The 21,190-nt window shown below is 46.7% G+C and overlaps 2 protein-coding genes and 1 non-coding gene across 7 annotated transcripts; 1 reads left to right on the top strand and 2 right to left on the bottom strand.

Moving 5' to 3' along the window:
- Positions 1–91: 91 nt before the first annotated feature.
- Positions 92–6,728, bottom strand: Eif2b1 (eukaryotic translation initiation factor 2B subunit alpha). The gene is made up of 8 exons (XM_090319886.1): positions 6,631–6,728; positions 5,393–5,529; positions 5,192–5,308; positions 3,180–3,292; positions 2,864–2,932; positions 2,403–2,478; positions 1,605–1,730; positions 92–1,157 (listed from the first exon to the last, which is right to left on the bottom strand). Exons 1-8 carry the CDS (start codon positions 6,704–6,706, stop codon positions 993–995), a joined length of 879 nt encoding a protein of 292 aa, XP_090176012.1. The 5' UTR covers positions 6,707–6,728; the 3' UTR covers positions 92–992.
- Gtf2h3 (general transcription factor IIH subunit 3) lies at positions 6,605–20,632 on the top strand. Of its 5 annotated transcripts, none has more exons than XM_090319882.1 (13): positions 6,605–6,791; positions 8,687–8,766; positions 10,143–10,249; positions 12,115–12,281; positions 13,210–13,272; positions 13,408–13,437; positions 13,767–13,795; positions 16,085–16,159; positions 17,208–17,261; positions 18,076–18,144; positions 18,968–19,103; positions 19,206–19,242; positions 19,316–20,632. In XM_090319882.1, exons 1-13 carry the CDS (start codon positions 6,764–6,766, stop codon positions 19,383–19,385), a joined length of 945 nt encoding a protein of 314 aa, XP_090176008.1. In that variant the 5' UTR covers positions 6,605–6,763; the 3' UTR covers positions 19,386–20,632. The 5 variants fall into 5 exon arrangements, with proteins under 5 accessions (XP_090176008.1, XP_090176009.1, XP_090176010.1 ...); XM_090319883.1 differs by lacking the exon at positions 6,605–6,791 and adding an exon at positions 7,311–7,393; XM_090319884.1 differs by lacking the exon at positions 6,605–6,791 and adding an exon at positions 7,452–7,796.
- Positions 20,151–20,257, bottom strand: LOC150044948 (U6 spliceosomal RNA). Its single transcript, XR_016533011.1, has one exon. It is a non-coding gene; the product is annotated as a U6 spliceosomal RNA (small nuclear RNA).
- Positions 20,633–21,190: the final 558 nt, after the last annotated feature.

Here is a 21,190-nt window from a genome sequence, read left to right as displayed (position 1 = left end):
ATTTACTACTTTGCACCAAGTACCCACAGAGGTGGTTGGTGTGCTGATGTGAGACCACGCTGGCCTCACACATGCCCTCCTGCCTCTGCCTCTGCCTCTCTGGCATTAGGATCACAGGACTACACTGGCACGCCCAGCCCAGTGCTGTTACTATTATTAGTAGTAATGGGGCTTGGACTCAGGGCCTGGGCACAGTCCCTGAACTCTTCAGCTCTACGCTAATGATCTATCACTTGAACCATAGCACCACTTCTGGTTTACTGGTGGAGATGACTCTCAGACTTTTGTGCCCAGGCTGGCGTTGAACCATGATCCTCACATCTCAGTCTCCTGAGTAACTAGGATTACAGATGTGAATCACTGGCAACAACTGAGAACCAGAAGGCACCTGGTGTCCTAGGAATTACAGGAGTCCATGCCTTCTGGCCCAGCTTGCCAGCATAGCTGCGCATTCCCCTTCATGGCCAGAGTCTGACTTCCTATCAGCTTTCAGCACTGATGTGATACGCCTTCAAAATCTATAATTTATTTGGAAACATGTTAAATCTGTCACCAAGTAAAATTTTAAGTCTGTTCAGAACTTGAACACGAGTCTGTGAAGACTGGCAAGTAGTGCTGTGCAGGGCTGCTCTGCTGGAAGCCACAGGCAAAGGCCGTGAGTGCGGTGAGGCAGACGGTATCCTCAGGGCAGGTGCATGGCACAGTCAGAACCCTGGTTCACTCACTGGACAAAGTCTTGTCAGCCGAGACTCAGGAGCAGCAGGAGGCAGAAGCTGTGTCTCCAATAAATACCTCACCATCAATGCATTAATGTGCATTCCTGGAAACAAAGCAAGTGATTTCCAGAGAATCAGATGGGCGTCTAAGTCTGATTTTAAGCCTAGATGAGTGATGAGTCTCCAGGACTCAGGATTTCAATTTTTAGTTCATGAATCTTTCAAGAAAAATTCTGTCTTGGCTTGGCTAGCACCAGCCACGGATGCGGCGCGTGGTTACAGGTAGAGCTTGATGAGCTCGTCGCTGACTGCCGAGGGAGTCAGCACGCCCAGGTCCGTGAAGAGCAGGGTGATGAGAGAAGGGGACGTGTAGTCCACCCACGGGTGCTCCTCCTTCAGGTCCTGCCCATCTTGCAGAGACTTCAGAGTGGCCGCTTTGTACTGTGGGAGGAGAGGAGGTGTTAGTCACTCATTCGGCTCTGGTGGGCACAGCCTCGGGGCTGAGTACTATTAGCCAGGGCTGTGTAACACACTGGCCACGGCCACAGTGAGGAATTAACATGACTAGGCCGGGTGCCCCTCCTCACTCCCGTTAGCCCTGCCTCCTCCAGGCCTCCCAAGCAACAGTACGTTGTTTAAACATTGTCAGCTACTGGTTAACCCTCCTGCTTGTTCAGAAGTGCCATTGTAGGACTTGGCCAAAACACATGAACCATCTATTCTAAAGCTGGGACCACTGGCCTCCCAGCCTCAGCATGAGCAGGGATGTTGGGGGACAAGGGTGAGTACCAGGTCACCTCTATTCCCACGGCAGGAAGTAAGCAACTTCCTGGAACAGTGAGCTTTCAGGTGGGATTCACACAAGACCCCTAAACGTGTAAATCTTGCCTTAAACTTGTCTGGGACATCTTGCTGGTTTAGTGGGAAAAGCCGCACAAACTTGAAACTTTCTGCAACCACATAGAAGGGCTTGTTCTGGGCTTTGGCGCACACTGCCATCTGGTTGGTTCCAATCTAGAACAAACAACGGAAGGAACCCGATATATGTAATCCAGCTTTGTGATCAAAGAGAACCATTTAAAAATAAAAACAACACAATGGCCTCCAAGTGTGTGAAAAGATTCTCAAGCCATAGGTCCATGTAGATGATATATCTTAATCACTATTTAAAAATTTTGTTTGCTGGGCCTAGAGTTTGGCCTAGTGATGGAGTGCTTGCCTAGCATGCACAAAAACCTGGGTTTGATTCCTTGGTACCACATACATAGAAAAAAGCTAGAAGTGGTGCCGTGGCTCAAGTGGTTAGAGCTCTAGCTTTGACGGAAAACCTAAGGACGGTGCTCAGGCCCCGAGTTCAGTCAGCAGGACTGGCAAAAAAAATTTTTTTGTTTGTTGATAAAAATTCTCCAACTTAAAGAATGACTAGAAAAGTAATGAAATACAGTACTGAGGTTGAATATGCTAGATTAAAATGAAATAAAAATCTAGACAAGCCCATTCTAATTAAAACCTATGTAAGTGTAAGTTACATTGACTTAATTTGTACATGCAATCTGCAAACCAGGAGTTATGCCCTGAACTTGCTTGTGGGAACATGGCTGTGCAGCTAAGGCAGCTGTCCGCAAGCCTCCTAGAACAGCAGTGCACCTCATCTTAGCAAGCTGCTCTGAGAACAGGTACTCCTACCTTGTTAATTATTCCTCCATTTTCAACCACCCCTTCAGCACCAACTATGACCAGATCTGCTTTCTCCATGATATAGCTGAGGGGACAAAAAGAAAACTCTGTTCTTGACTGTTCATTGCCTCATCACCTGGAAAGATCAGAGATGATAGCCGCATCCTTCACCTTTTCTTAAAAAAAAAAAAACAACAAAACAACCACTTCTCACATGATGACTGAGCACAGCACCAGGCTGGCGTAAGGATCCAGCCTGGGCCTTGTGCTTTTAAATTCAGGTGTGGTGCCTGGGGACACACCCTCCCTCCCTGTGCATCCCAAGTTCACAGGACAGCTTGCTCCAGTCAGGTGGCTATTATTTAAGAGGTAGGACGCCACTTAGCGTGCTTTATGAACAAGACTCAGAACCTTCCATCTGAAAAGCCTGCTGGGAGTGAGCCCCAGATCTGGGTGAGGAGACTGCTTACCCTACAGCGGCATCCAGCACCACGGTGACAGGGACGTTGAGGTGGCAGAGGGCTTTGGCCATTTTCTTACTGAACATAACAGAATATTAGGAAAAGTGATGCATGGAGAGTCACCCAGTTCAAAATACTTGATTTGCTTCCCATCATCAGTCTGCTGTTTGCTATTGTGACTTCACTGCGTAGCCCCCAAAGGTGGACCCAGCCCTGTGCAGACCCCTGGTCCCAGGCCAGTGCAGGCTATGCATTCCTCCCATGCATTCTCAGCCTGTTTGCTTTCTACATGACCGAGCACAGAACTGAGTAGAGAGATACTTACCCAGATAGGTCAGGCTGAGACTCAGTAATGTACACACTGAATCGCTTCTTGGCGGCCACAGCTGCTTCCAGTACCCGCAGGACCACTCTGGAGTAGGCATGAGTCAGTATTCTCTGTAGACAGGAGAGCTCCATCAAAGGCCAGGCCCTGTGTGTGGCTGTGCCACCAGACCTAACCAAACAGGCTCCTGACTCCTGAAGCTCCCGGGTAGGCGTTCTCACAAATGGCTATAGCCATTAAAGAGGACCCACTAGGACCTGAAGTTGGAGACCACTTGCAAGCCAAAGAAGGTTTTGTTTTGTTTTTTATTGGGGGGGGGGGGTCAGTCCTGGGACTTGAACTCTGGGCCTGAGCTCTGAGCTCTTCAGCTCCAGGCTACCACCCTAACCCTTGAGCCACAGTGCCACTTTCAGTTTCCTGGTGCTTAATTGGAGATAAGAGTCTCAGGGACTTTTTAGTGCCTGGGCTGGCTTGAACTGGGATCTTCAGAGCTCAGCCTCCTGAGTAGCTAGGATTATGGGAGTGAGCCACTATGTCCAACCCAAAGAAGCTTTTGCCACAGGAACATAGCATGTGTGTCCCTAGTAGAGCAGCATACTGTTAAAAGCCTTGTGTATGAGGCTCGTGAGGGTGCCTCTCCTGCCCCATGTACTAGGGAGGTTTTAGGAACAAATGCAGTGTGCCATTGGCAGAGCAGAGGTGAAGGGGACAGGTTCCTGTAGTGCCTGCTGCTGCCATGTGCTCACTGCTACTACAGGGCACCTGATTTTTCTAGACCTGAAGTCTGATGTGTCATTTTAAATATATAAGCACCGTAACTGTAAGCCACCTGTGGTCAGATGATGTGTGAATGCTCATACGTGATCTCCCTACAAAACAGCTCAGGACAGGATGGGGCCTCCCTCTTGTCAGGCCATAACCACCGCAGCTTGTTGGAAATTCAGGTTCTCAGAGCCTACTTGCACTAACCAAGAATGTATCCATTTTTTTTTTGGTCAGAAATTCAGGTGCTCAGATCTACCCGCACCAACTGACAGTATTTGCCAAGCCCTCAGATGATTCAGTGCAGTTGCCAGTGGTACTGCCAAAATCTGCATGGCACTGGAGTTGGTGAGGTTCATGGATTGTACACCACCCGGCCCTACAAGACTTGGTTTGTCCCTGGCTCTCTACAAGTTCTACTATTTTGTCAGTCACTCTCTTAAGATACTTCAAAGGTTAGGAAGAGGCAATAAAACAGGATAAGATTTACGAGTCAAGGGCAATTATGTTTTATGTCCAGTGGAGGCTCAGGCAGAAGCCACTGCCTGGTGCTGAGGACTGACTTGACCTGCACTGCCTGTCTTCCTCCTGAACTCATGAACAGCTTTACATCGCCCTGGTGGCTAAAGTCATGTGTAAGAGCAAGTCTCCATCCTCTGCCAGCAGTGCCTGGAAGATACCTGGTGTTATCCAGCCACAGGAGCTGCTATGTAGAGTTCAGGTTAACATACTATCTATACATATATATTAAAAAAAAAGTTCTTCAGAAAAACAGCTTACTCAATCCAGAATCACTCATGCAATCTTAGAGTTTTCTCCTGCTTGTTTACAATGATGAGTGTCTCTGATGCCTCCATTAGAGCACTACAGCTCCACAAACCATCCCATGTCACCACAACAACCTAGGACATACGTACTACTATGACTGCCTTTATTTAATAGAAACTAAGTAACTTGTCCAACAATCCCCAGCAGATAAATGGCAGAGCTAAGATTTTCCCCTTGTTCTTTTTTTTTTTTTTTGCCAGTCTTGGGCTTGTGCTCGGGGCCTGGGCACTGTCCTTGGACTTTCTCAAGGTTAGAGCTCTACCACTTGAGCTTCAGCACCACTTCTGGCTTTTTCTATATATGTGGTACCAAGGAATCGAACCCGGGTCTTCATGCATGCTAGGCAAGCACTCTACCACTAGGCCAAACTCCCAGCCCCTCCCCTTGTTCTTAAGTGCTACACATAAGAGATGTTTACTCACTGCTCCATCTTTGATGAAAGTATGGCACAGATCTGCAATTTTACTTCTTGAGAGTGATATTCTCCTGAGAAAAAGCTCTCCTCGTTCAATCATGATCTTTTTACACTTGGAGTAATCCTAGAGAGAAAACAGCAAAGCTGAGACTATCTGGAGACAGAACAACAGAGTGGGGGGAGGTAGCTGAGGGAGGTCAGGGCTTACAGAGTACTCCAGGGAGGTAAGGCTGATGAAGCGAAGGAAGAGCTCCCCACCAGATGACACTGCCACCGAGGAGTCTACACCACACAGGGTTTCTATGGCATTGGTGAGATTTGCTCTCAGGCCCTGGATTGTCTCCCCTGGAATGATCAAAGGATTAATGTGACATTCATCTCAATGTCACATGGCTCCAGCAATCAGCCTAAACAGAAAAGTTCTTTACACTCTCATCTGTAAAATAACCAGAAAGACTCAAGCGGTAGGTACTGGCCTACTAAATGTGAGGCCTTGAGTTGAAATCACAGTACTATCAAAACAAAAAACAAAAGAGGGAAAAAGAGGCCAACAGGTCTGCATCTTGTTCCAGTAAGGGTAAGCATGGAAGGCAATGAAGTACTGTTAGTAAGACAGTGTAGGAGAGCTAAGTGCTTGGAGACCCATGTCCCTAGGCCAGTTCCCTTGAGATTAAAGCAAGCATTATTATTATTGTATGACAGATCATATTATACCCAGATGCTTACATTTAGAAAGCTGAGACAACACAATGAATGGTATTAACATCAGAATTTATTATGGAGCATTGTAGTACCTGCACAGAACTGGGACAAAGAAGTTCAACACATGTCTATAAAGTTGAACTACTATAATTTTCAGCTTCATGTGAAATACAAGGGTCACTCTTGATTCAAAGCCTATTTCAGTCAGTTATGATAGGGCAGTTTTTCTGTGGTACTGGGGATTGAAACCAGGGCCTCATATACTAAGCAAGTGTCTGACCTCTTGCACACATCCCTACCCTAAACAGGAGACACACGGAGACAGACAGACAGACAGAAAGACATACACACGTCAGTCATGAGGCTTGAACTCAAGATCTGAGCACTATCACTAAGCTAAAGCCTAGTGCTCTATCACCTTGAGCCATAGCTCCACTTCCAGTTTTTGAGTGGGTAATTGGAGCTAAGAGTCTCACAGGGACTTCTCTGCTTGGGCTAGCTTTGAACCATGATCCTCAGATCTCAGCCTAATGAGTAACTAGGATTACAGGTGTGTACCACCAGCACCCAGCTTGAAAATAATCTGATGATAGCTTGGGGCTCCTTCCAGGTTGAAAGGCCTAAAATGAAGGCAGAAGCTGACTTTGAGGCTGTAGACAAATCTGCAGCCCCCACATCGACATTTCAAACTGTTTATTAGAAGACTTTCTAAGGCCCCGACTGTTCAGGGGTGACTCTTCCTACCTTTATCTCTCTTCAGGAACTCCAGTAAAGTCCGGATGGCAGCCACCGCTGAAGCCATGTCAGGGTCTTTTTTCATTTGAGACTTGAAGTACTCAATTAATTCTGGGAGAGAAGGAAAAAAGTTATTCCTCAGATGCACTCAGCAATTCCACCTGCACCAGGTCAGTCTATGCTAATTCAGGTCCAGCCACATTTTACAGATACACGTACGAGTTTCACCATGTCGGTGCATTTCTTTTACATTAATAGAATAGTAGGGGACGAGGGGCGGGGAAGGGGAAGCGCGGACTGCGTGTGTGCGTGTGCGTGTGTCCTCCGGGGGGTTTCCCCACCCCACGGATACAGAAGCAGCGAGCGGGAGTCGGAAGGGCTAGAAGAAGAGTGCGCCCAGCGGCCAGAGTCTGGACAGCGACCCGAGCCCGGGGTGGGCCGATCCGGCTGGGCTTTGTTCTCCGCTCCCTGGCCCGTCCCGAGTACCATTTTTGTCCATGGCGACCCCCGAAGCCCAGGCACCGAGCAGAGGCAGTGGTCAGCGCCCCGGACCGAGCTTCTGACAACCGCGCTGGCGGCGAGCTACACGCGGAAGGCGCCCGGAGCGCGCGACGTCACTTCCGACGCCCGGGGGCGGGGCTCGGGGCCCGGCCGCGGCGGAGCCCTCTGACGTCACTCTTGCGCGTCGGAAGTTAGGCTTCGCGCGCTCCTGGACTCCAGCCCGACCGCTGCCAGCTGTGCCGCGGGCGTCGGCCAGCCATGGTCTCCGACGGTGAGGGCGGCTGCGGGCGGGACACCGGACCCGGGTCCAGGGCTGGGCGACTCGGCCCGGCCGAACGGAGTGTGTCTTTGGGCCGGGTGGGCCTCGCCGGCCGGGTAGTCCGTGTGTCTCTCATTCAATCAGTGACTTTCTGGGGAGCGCGGCCGGGGCCGGGGCCCAGGGAGGCCTGTGGAGAGACGTTCGTGGGGGCGAGAGGCGAGAGCACGGAGATGAGAGTCATGACGGAGGGCTTGGAGGGCGAGGGCGGGGCAGCCTGCGCACCGGGGTCGGGAGGAGTCGGGAAAGGGCGAGACGGAAGGAATCCTTGACCGCCGACCCTGGAGAGAAGTGCATGTAAATGCTCAGGCCTCGTGGCAGGCCGAGGCACGCGGTTACACTTGAGAGGAAATGGGAGGTGAGGAGTTTTGCGTTCGTGGAGGTCTTGCAGAAAGAGGTGAGAGGTGGAGCCTCTCTTGTGAGCCTGTAGGGTTTTTTCGGGGGTGTGTTACGTGTGTTTCCTTCTTTTGAGACAGGATCTCAGATTGGAACTCTAGTCCTCCTATCTTAGCCTCCACCTCAGTGCTGAGATTGCAGATGTCACTGGTGTAGGGAGTATCACAGTAAAATCCTATTACAGTAATGGCTTTTCCCCTTTTATTTGCAAGGCCACTCTCTCCCTCAGTCCCTCCCTCCCTCCTCTCTCTGAAGAGCTCAGGGACAACACCCAGGCCCAGGAGTAGGACAGTAGCCTTGAGCTGAAGAGCTCAGGGACAGTGCCGAGGCCGAGTTCAACCCCCCTGAACCTCCCCTCACCAAAAAAAAGAATTGGTTCCTGGTTGCACCTGGCCTAGCTGCTGAATGTATGGATGAACACTGAGCCAAAACAGCTTCAACATCTTCCTTTAGTCTACTGTGCCTGAAATTATCCTGTGATCCCAACACCTGGTTATTCCATGCCTTCTGTCCTTGACCAGACAAGATGCAGGTTTTGGGGTGTTCATTTGGCACGTATTTATTGAGTGTTTGCTGGATGCTGAAGATAAGTAGTGAACAGAAAGAACAGAAAGGATAGAAATCCTTGCCCTGTGATGTTTCCTGGTCCAGAGTGGTCCAGGGAGTTGGTGGGGCCTGCTGAAGGCCCAGTGAGCCAAACGTTAAAAACTTGGCATCTGTTTGTTTCCTGACTGCAGGGTGCTGCTGAACATTGAAAGAGTGAATCTTAAATTTACTTCACATATTGCAGTGTTACCTTTCATTGATTTTCATGAGCGTATGGTTTTAAATTTAATTTCTTGATGTTTTCAGAAGAGGAATTGAATCTTTTGGTCATCATAGTTGATACCAATCCAATTTGGTGGGGGAAGCAAGCATTAAAGGAATCTCAGGTAAGATGGTATAAGGCCTTCAAATGGTTCTAATTTAATTGGAGTGTGTGTGTGTGTGTGTGTGTGTGTGTATTTTTTTTTTTTTTTGGTCAGTTGTGGGCATTATCCCTGACTTCTTCAGCTCAAGGCTACCGCCTTACCCCTTGAGCCACTTACGGTTTTCTGGTGGTTAATTGGAGATAAGAGTTTCACCTTCTTTAGTCCCTGAGCTAGCTTTGAACTGTGATCCTTGTCGGGGTCCTTCATCCCCAGTCCCCCTCTACTAGTAGGGGCATGGGGAAGAACACACCCCGACCAGGCCAAGCCGCAAGAGAAAGGGGCCCAATGTCCTCCCGCACCCAGCCTTCTTACTCCGGAGCACGAACAGAGGCGCCACGCAGCTTCATCAAGGCAGGAAGATCTCTGTCTCTCTCTCTATTCCCTAAATCTCTCCTCCTTATATTGGGTGAGGGAGCCTATCAGTATACAAGGTGGACAGGACAAAGAGATCCACGTGTTTTATCCCTACTACAAGCCTCAGCAGAAAGTTATTAGACATGGCGTTACTCGGCCCCCAACAAATCCTCAGATCTCAGCCTCCTGAGTAGCTAGGATTACAGGCGTGATCCACCATGCCCAGCAATTATTTAATTAATTAATATTTATTAAGTTGCAGCTTATCATAAAATTCACCTAGCATGTTACCTCCTTCTCTCTCTCCCCCTCCCTTACTTCCCCTCTCCCTTACCTTCTTCCTTGAGACGGTATCTTACTATGTGGCCCAGGCTAGCATTAAACTCTTCCCCATTCCTTGTGCTGGAATTACAGGTGTGTGCCAGTAGGTCAGGCTTTGGACCATTATTTTCATGACACAAAATTTCCTCATACAGGAGTTCGTTAATTGCTGCCCTGCATTCTCTATCCCTATTGCCTTTTCTAGATACAATACAGTATCTAGTCTTAAAAGAAATTATATATATATATGCATACATACACACACAGACATATATGTACATGGGAGGGGGGAGGGAAAGTGGGAGAAAAACGGAGAAGGGGTATCAATGTTCAAGAAATAATGTACCTGCTACCTGACAAATGTAACTATAACCCCTGTATATGTTAATATATATTATATATACATATATATGTATATATAATATATAAAATTCTCTTCTCCAATTAATCAACAGAAAGCTGGAAATGGAGGTGTAGCTCAAATGGCAGGGTGAGGGGCCCTGAGTTCAAGCCCCAGTACTGGTACACACAAATCACTAAAAAAGTTTTGCCTATAGTTTTGGAGGAAGGGAGCTCCTGTGCAAATTTCAGTGAAATCTTGGGACTGGGCATACTTGTCTGGAGTGCTAATTTGTTTTTCTCGTGTCCTGTCTTTTTACCAGTTCACTTTATCCAAGTGCATGGATGCCGTCATGGTGCTGGGGAACTCACACTTATTCATGAATCGCTCCAACAAGCTCGCTGTCATAGCAAGTCACGTTGAGGAAAGGTAGGAGTAGAGCTTATCTCCTCTCTCCCAGTCAGTGCTTGGTGTGCGTCGGGATTTGTGCTCTTGACATTCACTGTTCCTAGTCTCGATTGCCCCCCAAAATTTTGCCTATCAAGAAGCAGTACCTAAGTGCATTGATGCCCACAGATACTGATACCTCACACATAGTAGGGCAGCATATGACCCATTGCATCCACATACATGTAGTTCTGTCACCTTGCTGAATTGGACAGGTCATTCCCCCTTATTGGCTTTCATCTCATCTGCACAGAGGCAGCTTAGCAGCTCGGAGGGATGTAGGGTCCTGCTTTCCCTGAGCCAGTCTTGGCTCTGCCTCTCATGGTGTGGCTGTTTTCACTCATCTGTGTTTGGAAATAGGGATTTTCTTGTGACATTGGCTCTCAAACCCAAGCCCTCTGCTCTTCTTTGTGCTTGGATATGGAAACAGTGGTCTTCATTTTGATAGTATTGGGGGTTGAACTCAGGGCCTTACACTCAGCTTGCTTGTTTGTTTGGGTGGTGCTTTACCATTTGAGCCATACTTCCAGACTGATTTTTTGTTGGTTATTTTGGAGCAAACTTCTCTGCCAGGTTGGTTTCAAACTGTGAACCTCTGAGTCCTAGCCTGCTATTTAAGTCTATATGTGTGAACCACTAGTATCCTGCCGCAGTGGTCTCACCTAAGAGCACTGTAAAACCTGGCTTTGTCGATGTGAGCCAAATGTGACTCATTATAGCACCAGGCCTGGCCTATTTTACCTATTGTTTATGTTATTGTCTTTTGTTTAGTGCTGGGATTTGAACTCTTGGCTTGAGTTTGCTAGGTTGGTCCTGCTCTATCACTGAGTCCTTGAGATTTTGTGCTCCAAGGCTAGTGCTCTACCACTTGGACCACAGCTCCACTCTTGGCATTTTGGTGCTTAGAGATAAGAATCTAGCTGGCCAGGTGTGGTGGCTCTGGCCTGTAATCCTGACTACTCAGGAGGCTGAGATCTAAGGATCAAGTTTCAAAGCCAGCCCGGGCCACTAAAGTCCTAGACTCTTATCTCCAATTAATCAATCACTAAAATAAAGGAAGTGGGGCTATGGCTTAGGGGTAGGGTGGTAGCCTTGAGCTGAGGAACACAGGGACAGCACCCAGGCCCAGAGTTCAAGCCCCATGACACACCAAAAAAAAAAAAGAATCTTATGGCTTTTTCTTCTTGGGCTGACCTGGAACTGGTATCTTCTGATCTCATCCTTCTGAGTAGATTAAGATCCATCCAGCTATGCTGGTTACTTTTGAAATGGGGTCTCAGATCTTGTCCAGGCACTATGCTTGTTGGAGCTGGGATGACATGCGTGTACCACCACACAGCTCTCAGTTAATAAGGACTCATGTACATTTTTCTGCTCCGGCTTGCAGTGAACCGGGTTCCTTCTAATCTCAGCCTTCCTTACAGGTATGAGCCACCAGCACGTGGGTCTGTTTTAGATATTTCTTAAAAATGAAGTATGTTAGCTGAGCTTGGTGGTACACATCTATAATCCTAGGTATGTCAGTGACAGACAGGAGGATAGACAGAGGCCACTCTGGGCAAAGTTAGCAAGACCCTTTCTCAAAAACAAAATGCAACCAAAAAGGCAGGGGCACACCTGAAGAAGTGGGTCACCTAACCAGCACACACAAGGCTCTGGATTTGGTCACTGGTACCACAAGTGAGAAAGGAATGGAGGAGGGAGGAGAGAGGAAGGAGGAGTAAAGAATTAGAATAGTATATGTGCAGAATTGAAGCAATTTATTTGCTTTTCTGCTCGCTTTCACGTTGTGATCCTTGAGGGTGAGGGCAGCAGGCCGCTATCCTAAGGGTTTGCTGCTGTTTCAGCCGATTCCTGTACCCTGGGAAGCACGGCAGACTTGGAGACTTCTTCGGAGACCCAGGAAACCCCCTTTCTGACTGCAATCCTTCGGGAAGCAAAGATGGAAAATATGAGCTGTTGACAGCAGCAAATGAAGTGATCGTTGAAGAGATTAAGGATCTGATGACCAAGAGTAACTGCTTTTTTTTTAAATTGTGTTGTTGGCAGTTCACAATTGGAGTTAATTGGGGAGGTTCTTCCTTTTTGTTTTTAATTTTTTAGTCTTTCTGTTGGTGGTGGTGGTGGTCATGGGTCTTGAGCTCACCTGGCCTGGGCGGTGTCCAGGAGCTCCTCAGCTCTAGGCTACTGCCCTACCCTTGAGACAAGCCCGACTTCCTATTTTCTAGAGGTAATTAGACATAGGAGTTTCTCGGTGTTTAGTGCCAGGGCTGGCTTTGAGCCACGATCCTCAGATCTCAGCCTCTTAAGTAGCTAGGATTACAGCGTGAGCCATTGCGCCCAGCTAGTTTAAAGTAAAAAAAAAAATTTTTTTTTAAAGAAAAAGACCATGATTTAAGGAAGTTGGAACAGACTCTTATCATTTGATTCCAAGACCATATGAAATTAGAGACGTCATATTTATGCATTGTGCTTCAAAATCTATTTGACAAGCTGGGCTCATGAGCTCGACAATTTTTTAGTCGTCTGTTGTGATTTTTTCTTTGATCTTGTTCCTTAAAATATATTTTAAAAATTCTGTACATAGGGGCTGGGAGTGGTAGAATGCTTGTATAGCTTGTATGAAGACCCGGGTTCTATTCCTTGGTACCATATACGTAGAAAAGAGCTGGAATGGTGTTGTGGCTCAAGTGGTAGACCTCTAGCCTTGAGAAAGCCTAAGGACAGCTCTCAGGCCCTGAGTTCAAGCCCCAGGACTGGCAAAAAAAAAAAATTCTACACGTTTTTAGTCCTTTCTTCCTTTGATTATTCTTATCAAGATTCTTTTGTCTTTTGTTATATTGTTTGTCTTCGTTTCCACTCATAACAACCATTTTGCTTTAAAAAATGACTGTAGTTGAAGAAAGTATTTTAAATTCATGTTTTAATGCTTTTGACTGTAGGTGACATAAAAGGACAACATACAGAAACTCTGTTGGCGGGGTCCCTGGCCAGAGCTCTCTGCTGTATCCTTGAATCACCCCACTCATGAAGGGTTCTCCACAATGCGGATTCACTTCTAAAGCTAAACATTTTCTAGATTGTGGGCCTGGACATTCATGGGGACATGAGCTTATATTCCTTGATGCTAGGAAATTAAGATATTCATAGAATGAATAAGGAAGTTAAAGGTAGGAGTTTGGGTTTTTCTATGAGAACTGTAATCCTACTGTATGTTTGGGGGTGATTAAAAATTGAGTAAAGGAGCGGGGAGTTTGGCCTAGTGGTAGAGTGCTTGCCTGGGTTCAGTTCCTCGGTACCACATACATAGAAAAAAAAGCCAGAAGTGGTGCTGAGGCTCAAGTGGTAGAGCGCTAGCCTTGAAAAAGTCCAAGGACAGTGCTCAAGCCCTGAGCTCAAGCCCAGGACTGGCAAAAAAAAAAAAAAAGAAAGGAAAAAGAGTAGAATGCCACCTATGTTTACTGAGCCACACCTCGTAATCTGTTTTATTTTTTTGTAGATAACCAAGAGATGAAATCAAGGATACTGGTAAGATTTTAAAAGTGGTCTCTATGGCTGGGAGTTTGGCCTAGTGGTATAGTGCTTCCTAGCATGCACGAAGACCCGGGTTCGATTCCTCTGTACCACATACATAGTAAAAAGCTGGAAGTGATGCTGAGGCTCAAGTGGTAGAGTGCTAGCCTTGAGAAAATCCAAGGACAGTGCTCAGGCCCTGAGCCCAAGCCCAGGACTGGCAAAAAAAAAAAAAAAAAAAAAAGTGGTCTTTATGTTCGTGTACAGCAGCAGGTACCTAGAAAGCATAAGGGGAGGGCACTAGCCTCGAGCTGAAGAGCTCCAGGACAGCGTCCAGGCCCAGAGGCCAAGTCCTGCCACCCCCTCCCCCCCCCAAAAAAAGAAGAGAAAACATAAGGGGAAGGGATGGAGATGGAGATCTAAGGCAGGGCACTACCTGCCAGCACGTACAAAGCTCTGAGTTACCCTAGCAGCAGAGGAAAAGATGAAGGAACAAATGTGCATGGAAGCCAGCCAGCTAAGGGAGCATTACCTAGTGTACAGTGCTTGCCTCCCATGCAGGAATCCCTGCCTTTGATTCCTTGGTACCACATACACAGAAACAGCCGGAAGTGGTGCTGTGGCTCAAGTAATAGAGCTCTAGCCTTGAGAAAGCCCTGAGCTCAAGCCTAGGACTAGCCAAAAGAAAAAAAAGAAAAAGAAGACCAGCATGGCTGGGATGTGCTAAGTGCTTGCCTACGAGGTGCAATGCTCTGGGTTTGATCCCCAGTACCATACACACACAATGACAAGCAAAAACATGAAGCTGGAAGTGTGGCTCAAGGGCTAACATACCAGTGGTAGGCTTCAATCCACTTCAGGCTTTTAAAAGTCACCTTTACTGGCCAGGTGAGGTGGGCACGAAAAGAAACCTGGAAGTAGGGCTGTCGCTCAAGGGGTAGGGCCATAGCCTTGAGCTGAAGAGCTCAGGGAAGTACCCAGGCTCAGAGTTCAAGTCCTACACCTAACAACAATAAAAAAAAAAAAGGGTCATGTTTACTTATAAAAGAACAGGTTGAGGGCCGGGAGTTTGGCCTAGTGGTAGCGTGCTTGCCTAGCACGCACAAAGACCCGGGTTCGATTCCTTGATATCACATACATAGAAAAAAGCTGGAAGTGGTGCTGTGGCTCAAGTGGTAGAGCTCTGGCCTTGAGAAAAGTCCAAGGACAGTGCTCAGGCCCTGAGTTCAAGCCCCACAACTGGCAAAAAAAAAAAAAAAAAAAAAAAAGAACAGGTTGAAAGCCAGGAGTTTGGTCTAGTGGTAGAGTGCTTGCCTAACATGCACGAAGACCCAGATTCCCTTCTTTGGTACCATATTCATAGAAAAAGCCAGAAATGGTGATGTAGCTCAAGTGGTAGAGCTCTAGCCTTGAGAAAGCCCAAGGACAGCTCAGGCCTTGAAGTCAAGCCCTGGGACCGACCAAAAAACAAACAAAAAACGAGTGGTGTCTAATGGAAGGAATGATCATTTCTGGCATTTGAAATGTTCGTACTAGCTAGAAAGCAAGGAGTTGTCAAATGATGGGCTCTTCGTTGTTTGTTCATTGCCCTGCCAGGCCCTAGGGCCGATGGCCGGATTAGATGCAGTTGTTGCTGTGTGTCACTGCTGTGGCTGGGTGGGGCAGGTTTTTGGAGGGCAGTTTGTTAATCAGTCAAAAGTGAATGCATTCATTTTAGCAATCACGAAAGTGTTCAGGAGTAGTCAGATAATCATGCAAAGAGTGTGTGATTAGAGCCTGATTAAAATGTAGAAACTGCTTCCATGCCCTTTGTAGACCACTGGTGGGAGCATGGAAGCTAGTAGGTGCTGCCTGCTGAAGGGCGCAGGCCACAGCCTCGCTGTGGAGTAGGCCCGGGATGTTCACTGACTTCAAGCAACAGAAAAAATCTCCAGTGACATAGTTTTCAGCACTCAGCCCTGTCATTAAGTGATACACGATTCTGTTCTGTTTCATTGATAAAAAGATTCCTTCCTGCTATATATTGTAGGCTGGGAAAAAAAGCAGGCCAGGCGACTGTAGGTAGAGTGTCACCTCTCTGCATGAGCCTGTGTGTGAACATACCCTTGGGCCTTCTAAGCAGGAGCATTGTCAGCTGTTCAGGGGACTTTGCTCTGTGTGGTAGGATTTGGGAAATTCTGTGATTGTATACTCATTTAACAGTAATACTAGGCAAATTGCAGACGTGACAGTGGCTGTGTCTTGCTGTGGTGTAATGTAGGGGCCTAGGGTGTGGCTGAGGAATTAACAAGGTGCGGTTTTTAGGTGATCAAGGCTGCGGAAGACAGCGCACTGCAGTACATGAACTTCATGAATGTCGTCTTTGCTGCACAGAAGCAGGTGAGTTGAGGGCCACCCTTCAGAGAGTCTTCAGCTCAAGGCTACCACCCTACCTCGGGACCAGGGCATTGTCCCTGAGTTCTTCAGCTCAAGGCTACCACTCTAACCCCACTTCCCATTTTCTAGTGGTTAATTGGAAATAAGAGTGTCATGGACCTTATTGTCCCTGCCTGGCTTTGAAGGAACTGCAGCCCTCAGCTCTCAGCCTCCTGGGTAGCTAGGGTTATAGATGTGAGCCAGGTGCCCAGCGCCTTGGACACTTTTTGCTTAAGGCTAATGCTCTGCCACTTGAGCCATAGCACCACTCCTGGCTTTTTCTATGCGTGTGGTACTGAGGAATTGAACCCAGGGCTTTCTGCATACTAGACAAGCACTCTACCACTAGGCTATGTTCCTAGCCCCTCTCTATCTTTTTACTTCGGTGGGGTGTATAGAAATTTGATATTTTTACTCTGCAAATAACTGAAATGTCCTTACAAATTTTGTTTGTTTTATTTTGGGGGGGGGCTAGTCCTTGGGCTTGAACTCAGGGCCTGAGCACTGTCCTTGGGCTTTTTTTCCTCAAGGCTAGCACTCTACCACTTGAGCCATAGCATCACTTCCAGCTTTTCTATGTATGTGATACCAAGGAATCGAACCTGGGTGTTTGTGCATATTAGGCAAGCACTCTACCACTAGGCCAAATTCTCGGCCTCTGATACTTTGTTTTTTTTGTTGGTCATGAGGCTTGAACTCTCAGTCTGGTCACTGTCCCTGAGCTCTTTTGCTCAAGGCTAGTGCTCTAACACTTGAACCACAGCTGTACTTCCTTTAATACATTTTTAGAAAAAAAGAACGCCCCTCACTTGAGTTGTAATGCGATGCTTGCCATGGAAGCATGGCGATGTGAGGCTCAGTGGATCACGGCAGATCATGGTCACCACAGCCCGGCCCCATCTGGTGCTACAGCTGCTGCCTGTGAGACAGCCTTGCGATCTGTGCATGTGGAGTGCCTCTCTTAAGGACAGTCAGTATCCTTATATCTATAATGTCTTGAATGTTCTTTCAGAATATTTTGATAGATGCCTGTGTTTTGGACTCGGATTCAGGACTTCTCCAGCAGGTATGTTTCCAATGAAGGCTTGGTATTGGTGGGGATAGAAAACTTTTTTTTTTTTTTTTTTTTTGCCAGTCCTGGGCTTGAGCTCAGGGCCTGAGCACTGTCCTTGGACTTTCTCAAGGCTAGAGCTCTACCACTTGAGCCTCAGCACCACTGCACCACTTCTGGCTTTTTTCTATGTATGTGGTACCAAGGAGTCGAACCCGGGCCTTCATGCATGCTAGGCAAGCACTTAACCACTAGGCAAAACTCCTGGTCCCCCCCTTTTTTTTGCCAGTCCTGGGGCTTGAACTCAGGGCCTGAGCACTGTCCTTGGACTTTTTCCTTAAGGCTAGTGCCCTGCCTCTTAAGCTAACACACCACTTCTGGCTTTTCTATGTATGTGGGTACTGAGGAATTGAACCCGGGTCTTCATGCATGCTAGGCAAGCACTCTACCACTAGGGTAAACTTCTGGCCCTTTCTGTGTCCTCTTGGCCCTCAGACACTCACTCTCACAGCTTGCTCCCTGTTCTGGGCCACCTCTGGATCACTCCTGCAGAGAAGCCCTTCTGACCATTCCTCATTTTCTAGCTTGTATGCAGGTAATCCTCCTGGTGTCTTCTGTCATTCTGAGCACACCACACACTCACCTTGTGAGGACAGGACCCTGTTTCTCCCATTCACTGCCATCGCCTATTAAGAGTGGGACAGTGACATGAGGGCTGCTCCAAGAGACGTTGAGACATCCAGAATCGGCTTCACACACTGCCTGAAGAACCCTTGGGGGATCCCGTGTAGGTGCTGGTTTGGCAGAGGGTCCTCTTTGTGTCTTGCAGGCGTGTGACATCACTGGAGGACTGTACCTGAAGGTGCCTCAGATGCCATCGCTTCTGCAGTATTTACTGGTAAGGAGTCAGTGTGTCACCACGTGGCAGGGCCTGACTGCAGAACGCAGCGGGCGTGACGAGGTGTGAACAGCTTGGGAGGATGGGCTTCAGGTCTTCTCTAAATGGCAAGCTGCGTGCAGCACACCATGTGACTCTTTAGAACAGTGCTCAGCTATGGTTTAATGGATTCTCTGTTGTGATTTCTGTTACTTTTTGCCCCCTTTTTTGAAAATGTATTTTTTTCTTATTGTTGTTATGGGCTTGAACTCATGACCTGGGTGCTGTCCCTGATCACTTTTGCTCAAGGCTAGTGCTCTACTACTTTGAGCAATAGCTCCACTTCCAGTTTTCTGGTGGTTCACTAGAGATAAGAATCTCACTGGGACTTTTTTGCCTAGGCTGCCTTCAAACTTGCAACTCTCAGATCTCAGCCTCCTAAGGAGCTAGGATTACAGGTGTGAGTTACCTGCACCTGGCCGCCCTTGTTTTAAAGAGAAGTTCCTTTGCCTTAAAAAATTAAAAAAAAATAATAAATTGTGGCCGGGAGAGTAGCGTAGTGGTAGAATTCTTGCCTCACATGCATGAAGCCCTGGGTTTGATTCCTCAGTACTACATAAACAGAAAAGGCCAGAAGTGGTGCTATGGCTTAAGTGGTAGAGTGCTAGCCTTGAGCAAAAGAAGATCAAGGACAGTGCCCAGGCCCTGAGTTCAAGCCCCCAGGACTGGCATCAAAAACAAAACAAAACACACACCTGTTCCACAGAGGGAGGTTTCACGGTGATAGCTGTACATTGTTGTAGTTCGCTCCCATCTCATCCCCATTACTTTTTTTCCCCCCCAGTGGGTTTTTCTTCCCGATCAGGACCAGAGATCTCAGTTAACCCTCCCACCCCCACTTCACGTGGACTACAGGGCTGCTTGCTTCTGCCATCGGAACCTCATCGAAATTGGCTATGTCTGCTCTGTGTGTCTGTCAAGTGAGTTCATGTATTGTTTTCCTTGTTTCTTTGGTGGGGGTAGGGGAAGAAAATATCTCCTTCGTGTTCATTAAACCCTCTTGTTTTGTTGTTGTTGTATAGTTTTCTGCAACTTCAGCCCCATCTGCACGACGTGCGAGTAAGTATCGGGTGTGTGAGTGGCTCTTCCTTTGCAGACCAAGAGCACTAAAACGTATTCTCTGTAATTTCAGGACAGCCTTCAAGATTTCTCTTCCTCCTGTACTGAAGGCCAAGAAAAAGAAACAGAAGATGTCCACGTGATGGAAAAACAACAAATACTGTGCAGATGTCATTGCTTAAGGCCATGCATAAGCGCTCTGTGGTGGGATCTCTGTTGGGAACTCTGGAGAATTGGCTATGTATAGGATAGTTTCTTGTAGGATACTTGAAAAACTTCTCATCTTGTGTTTCTTGAGGATAATTGTCTCAAGGACATCCTATGCATTACATCTTAAAACCTCCTCTTGGCTTGTGTGTGTACAGAAGTGGGGTTAAAGCACAAAATTGAGATGTGTTTGATTTAAGGTAGCAGTCAATTGTATAGCAGAAGCCAATTGATGACTTTTGTATTTGCTAGTGCTGGGGTCTGGCCAGGGCCTGCCTTGAGCTTGGTGGGCAGCTTCACCCAGCCCTTGTTTGGTTGTTTTCCTTGATGTTGTTTTGTTTTTTTAATGTCTGTTTGCAAAAACACATTTGTGTAAATAAGATAAAAATTTTCTCTTTACGCCGTCTCAGAAGCTGATTTTATTTAAATACTTTGGTGCTTGGTTGGGTAATTTCTAACAGATTTTGTATTCTGCATTTGCAGGATTTTTTTTTTTTTGCCAGTCCTCGGGCTTGAACTCAGGGCCTGAGCACTCTCCTTGGGCTTTCTCAAGGCTAGAGCTCTACCACTTGAGCCACAGCATCACTTCCAGCTTTGTCTATGCATTTGGTACTGAGGAATCAAACCTGGGTCTTCATGCATGCCAGTCAAGCACTCTACCACCAGGACAAACTCCCAGTCCAGGATTTTTTTTTTTTTTTTTTAATATGGAACAAGTCATGAATTTGTGTGTCATTCTTGAACAGGGGCCATCCTTATCTTCTTTGTATCGTTCCAGTTTTAGTATATGTGCTGCCAAAGTGAGCACATGCAGGATTTTTACTAAATAACTTTGCAAATATTTGTTAATCCTTGAGATTGAGAATCACTTTGTCTTTCAAAAATATTGACTATTGGGGCTGGGGCATGGCTCAAGTGGTAGAGTGTTGTTGAGCAAGCATAAGGCTGTGAGAACCACCAGGAAAAGGATTTGTAGTTTCACAGATCAAGGGTAACAAAATAACTTTTAAATCTAGGAGCATGTCATAGATAAAATGAATAATCTTTGAAACAAGCCAATAAGGCTTTGTTATCTTTCATTTAAAATGTTTTATATTCTTGGTTCTGCTCATCTTACTTTTAACTATTGTGTTTATGATGTATTTTATATAAATTTGCTAATAAAATTTCATACTTGGCTAAATTATTTCCTCTTATTCAATGTTTATCTTAGGCACATTCAATGCTTCATATTGTAATTTGTCCATTGTGGGGCTTGAACTCAGGGCCTAGACACTTTTCCTGAATCTCTTTATGCTGCCGGTTAGTTTACTACTTGAGTCAAAGGTGCCACTTCTGTTTTTTGAGTGGTTAATTGGAAATAACAATCTCAAGGGGACTTTTTTTTTTTTGCCCAGGCTGGCTTTGAATTTATATCCTCAGATCTCAGCCTCCTGAGTAGGATTACAGATGTGAGGCACTGGCACCTGGCTGTATATTATTTATAGTGAAGAAATTTCAGGAAGGCAGGAATAGGGCAGAACTTGGGTATTTAGGAATGTTTTCTTTGGGGACATTTTACTTTCTAGGTTTTAGAGGTGGTTACGCTGACTTAATATATAGACTTAGTATCCTAAAGATAGATGGGGAAGTCTAAGTATTTAAGTATATTTAAAAATTTGTCTCTTGGGCTGGAAGTTTGGCCTAGTGGTAGAGTGCTTGCCTCACATGCATGAAGACTCGGGTTCGATTCCTTGGTACC

Source organism: Megascapheus bottae, chromosome 28 (genome assembly GCF_031878675.1).
Source record: "Megascapheus bottae isolate mThoBot1 chromosome 28, mThoBot2.hap1, whole genome shotgun sequence".
NCBI lineage: Eukaryota > Metazoa > Chordata > Mammalia > Rodentia > Geomyidae > Megascapheus > Megascapheus bottae.
Note: the sequence above shows the minus strand (reverse complement) of the source record. Positions and strands in the feature narration are given on the sequence as shown.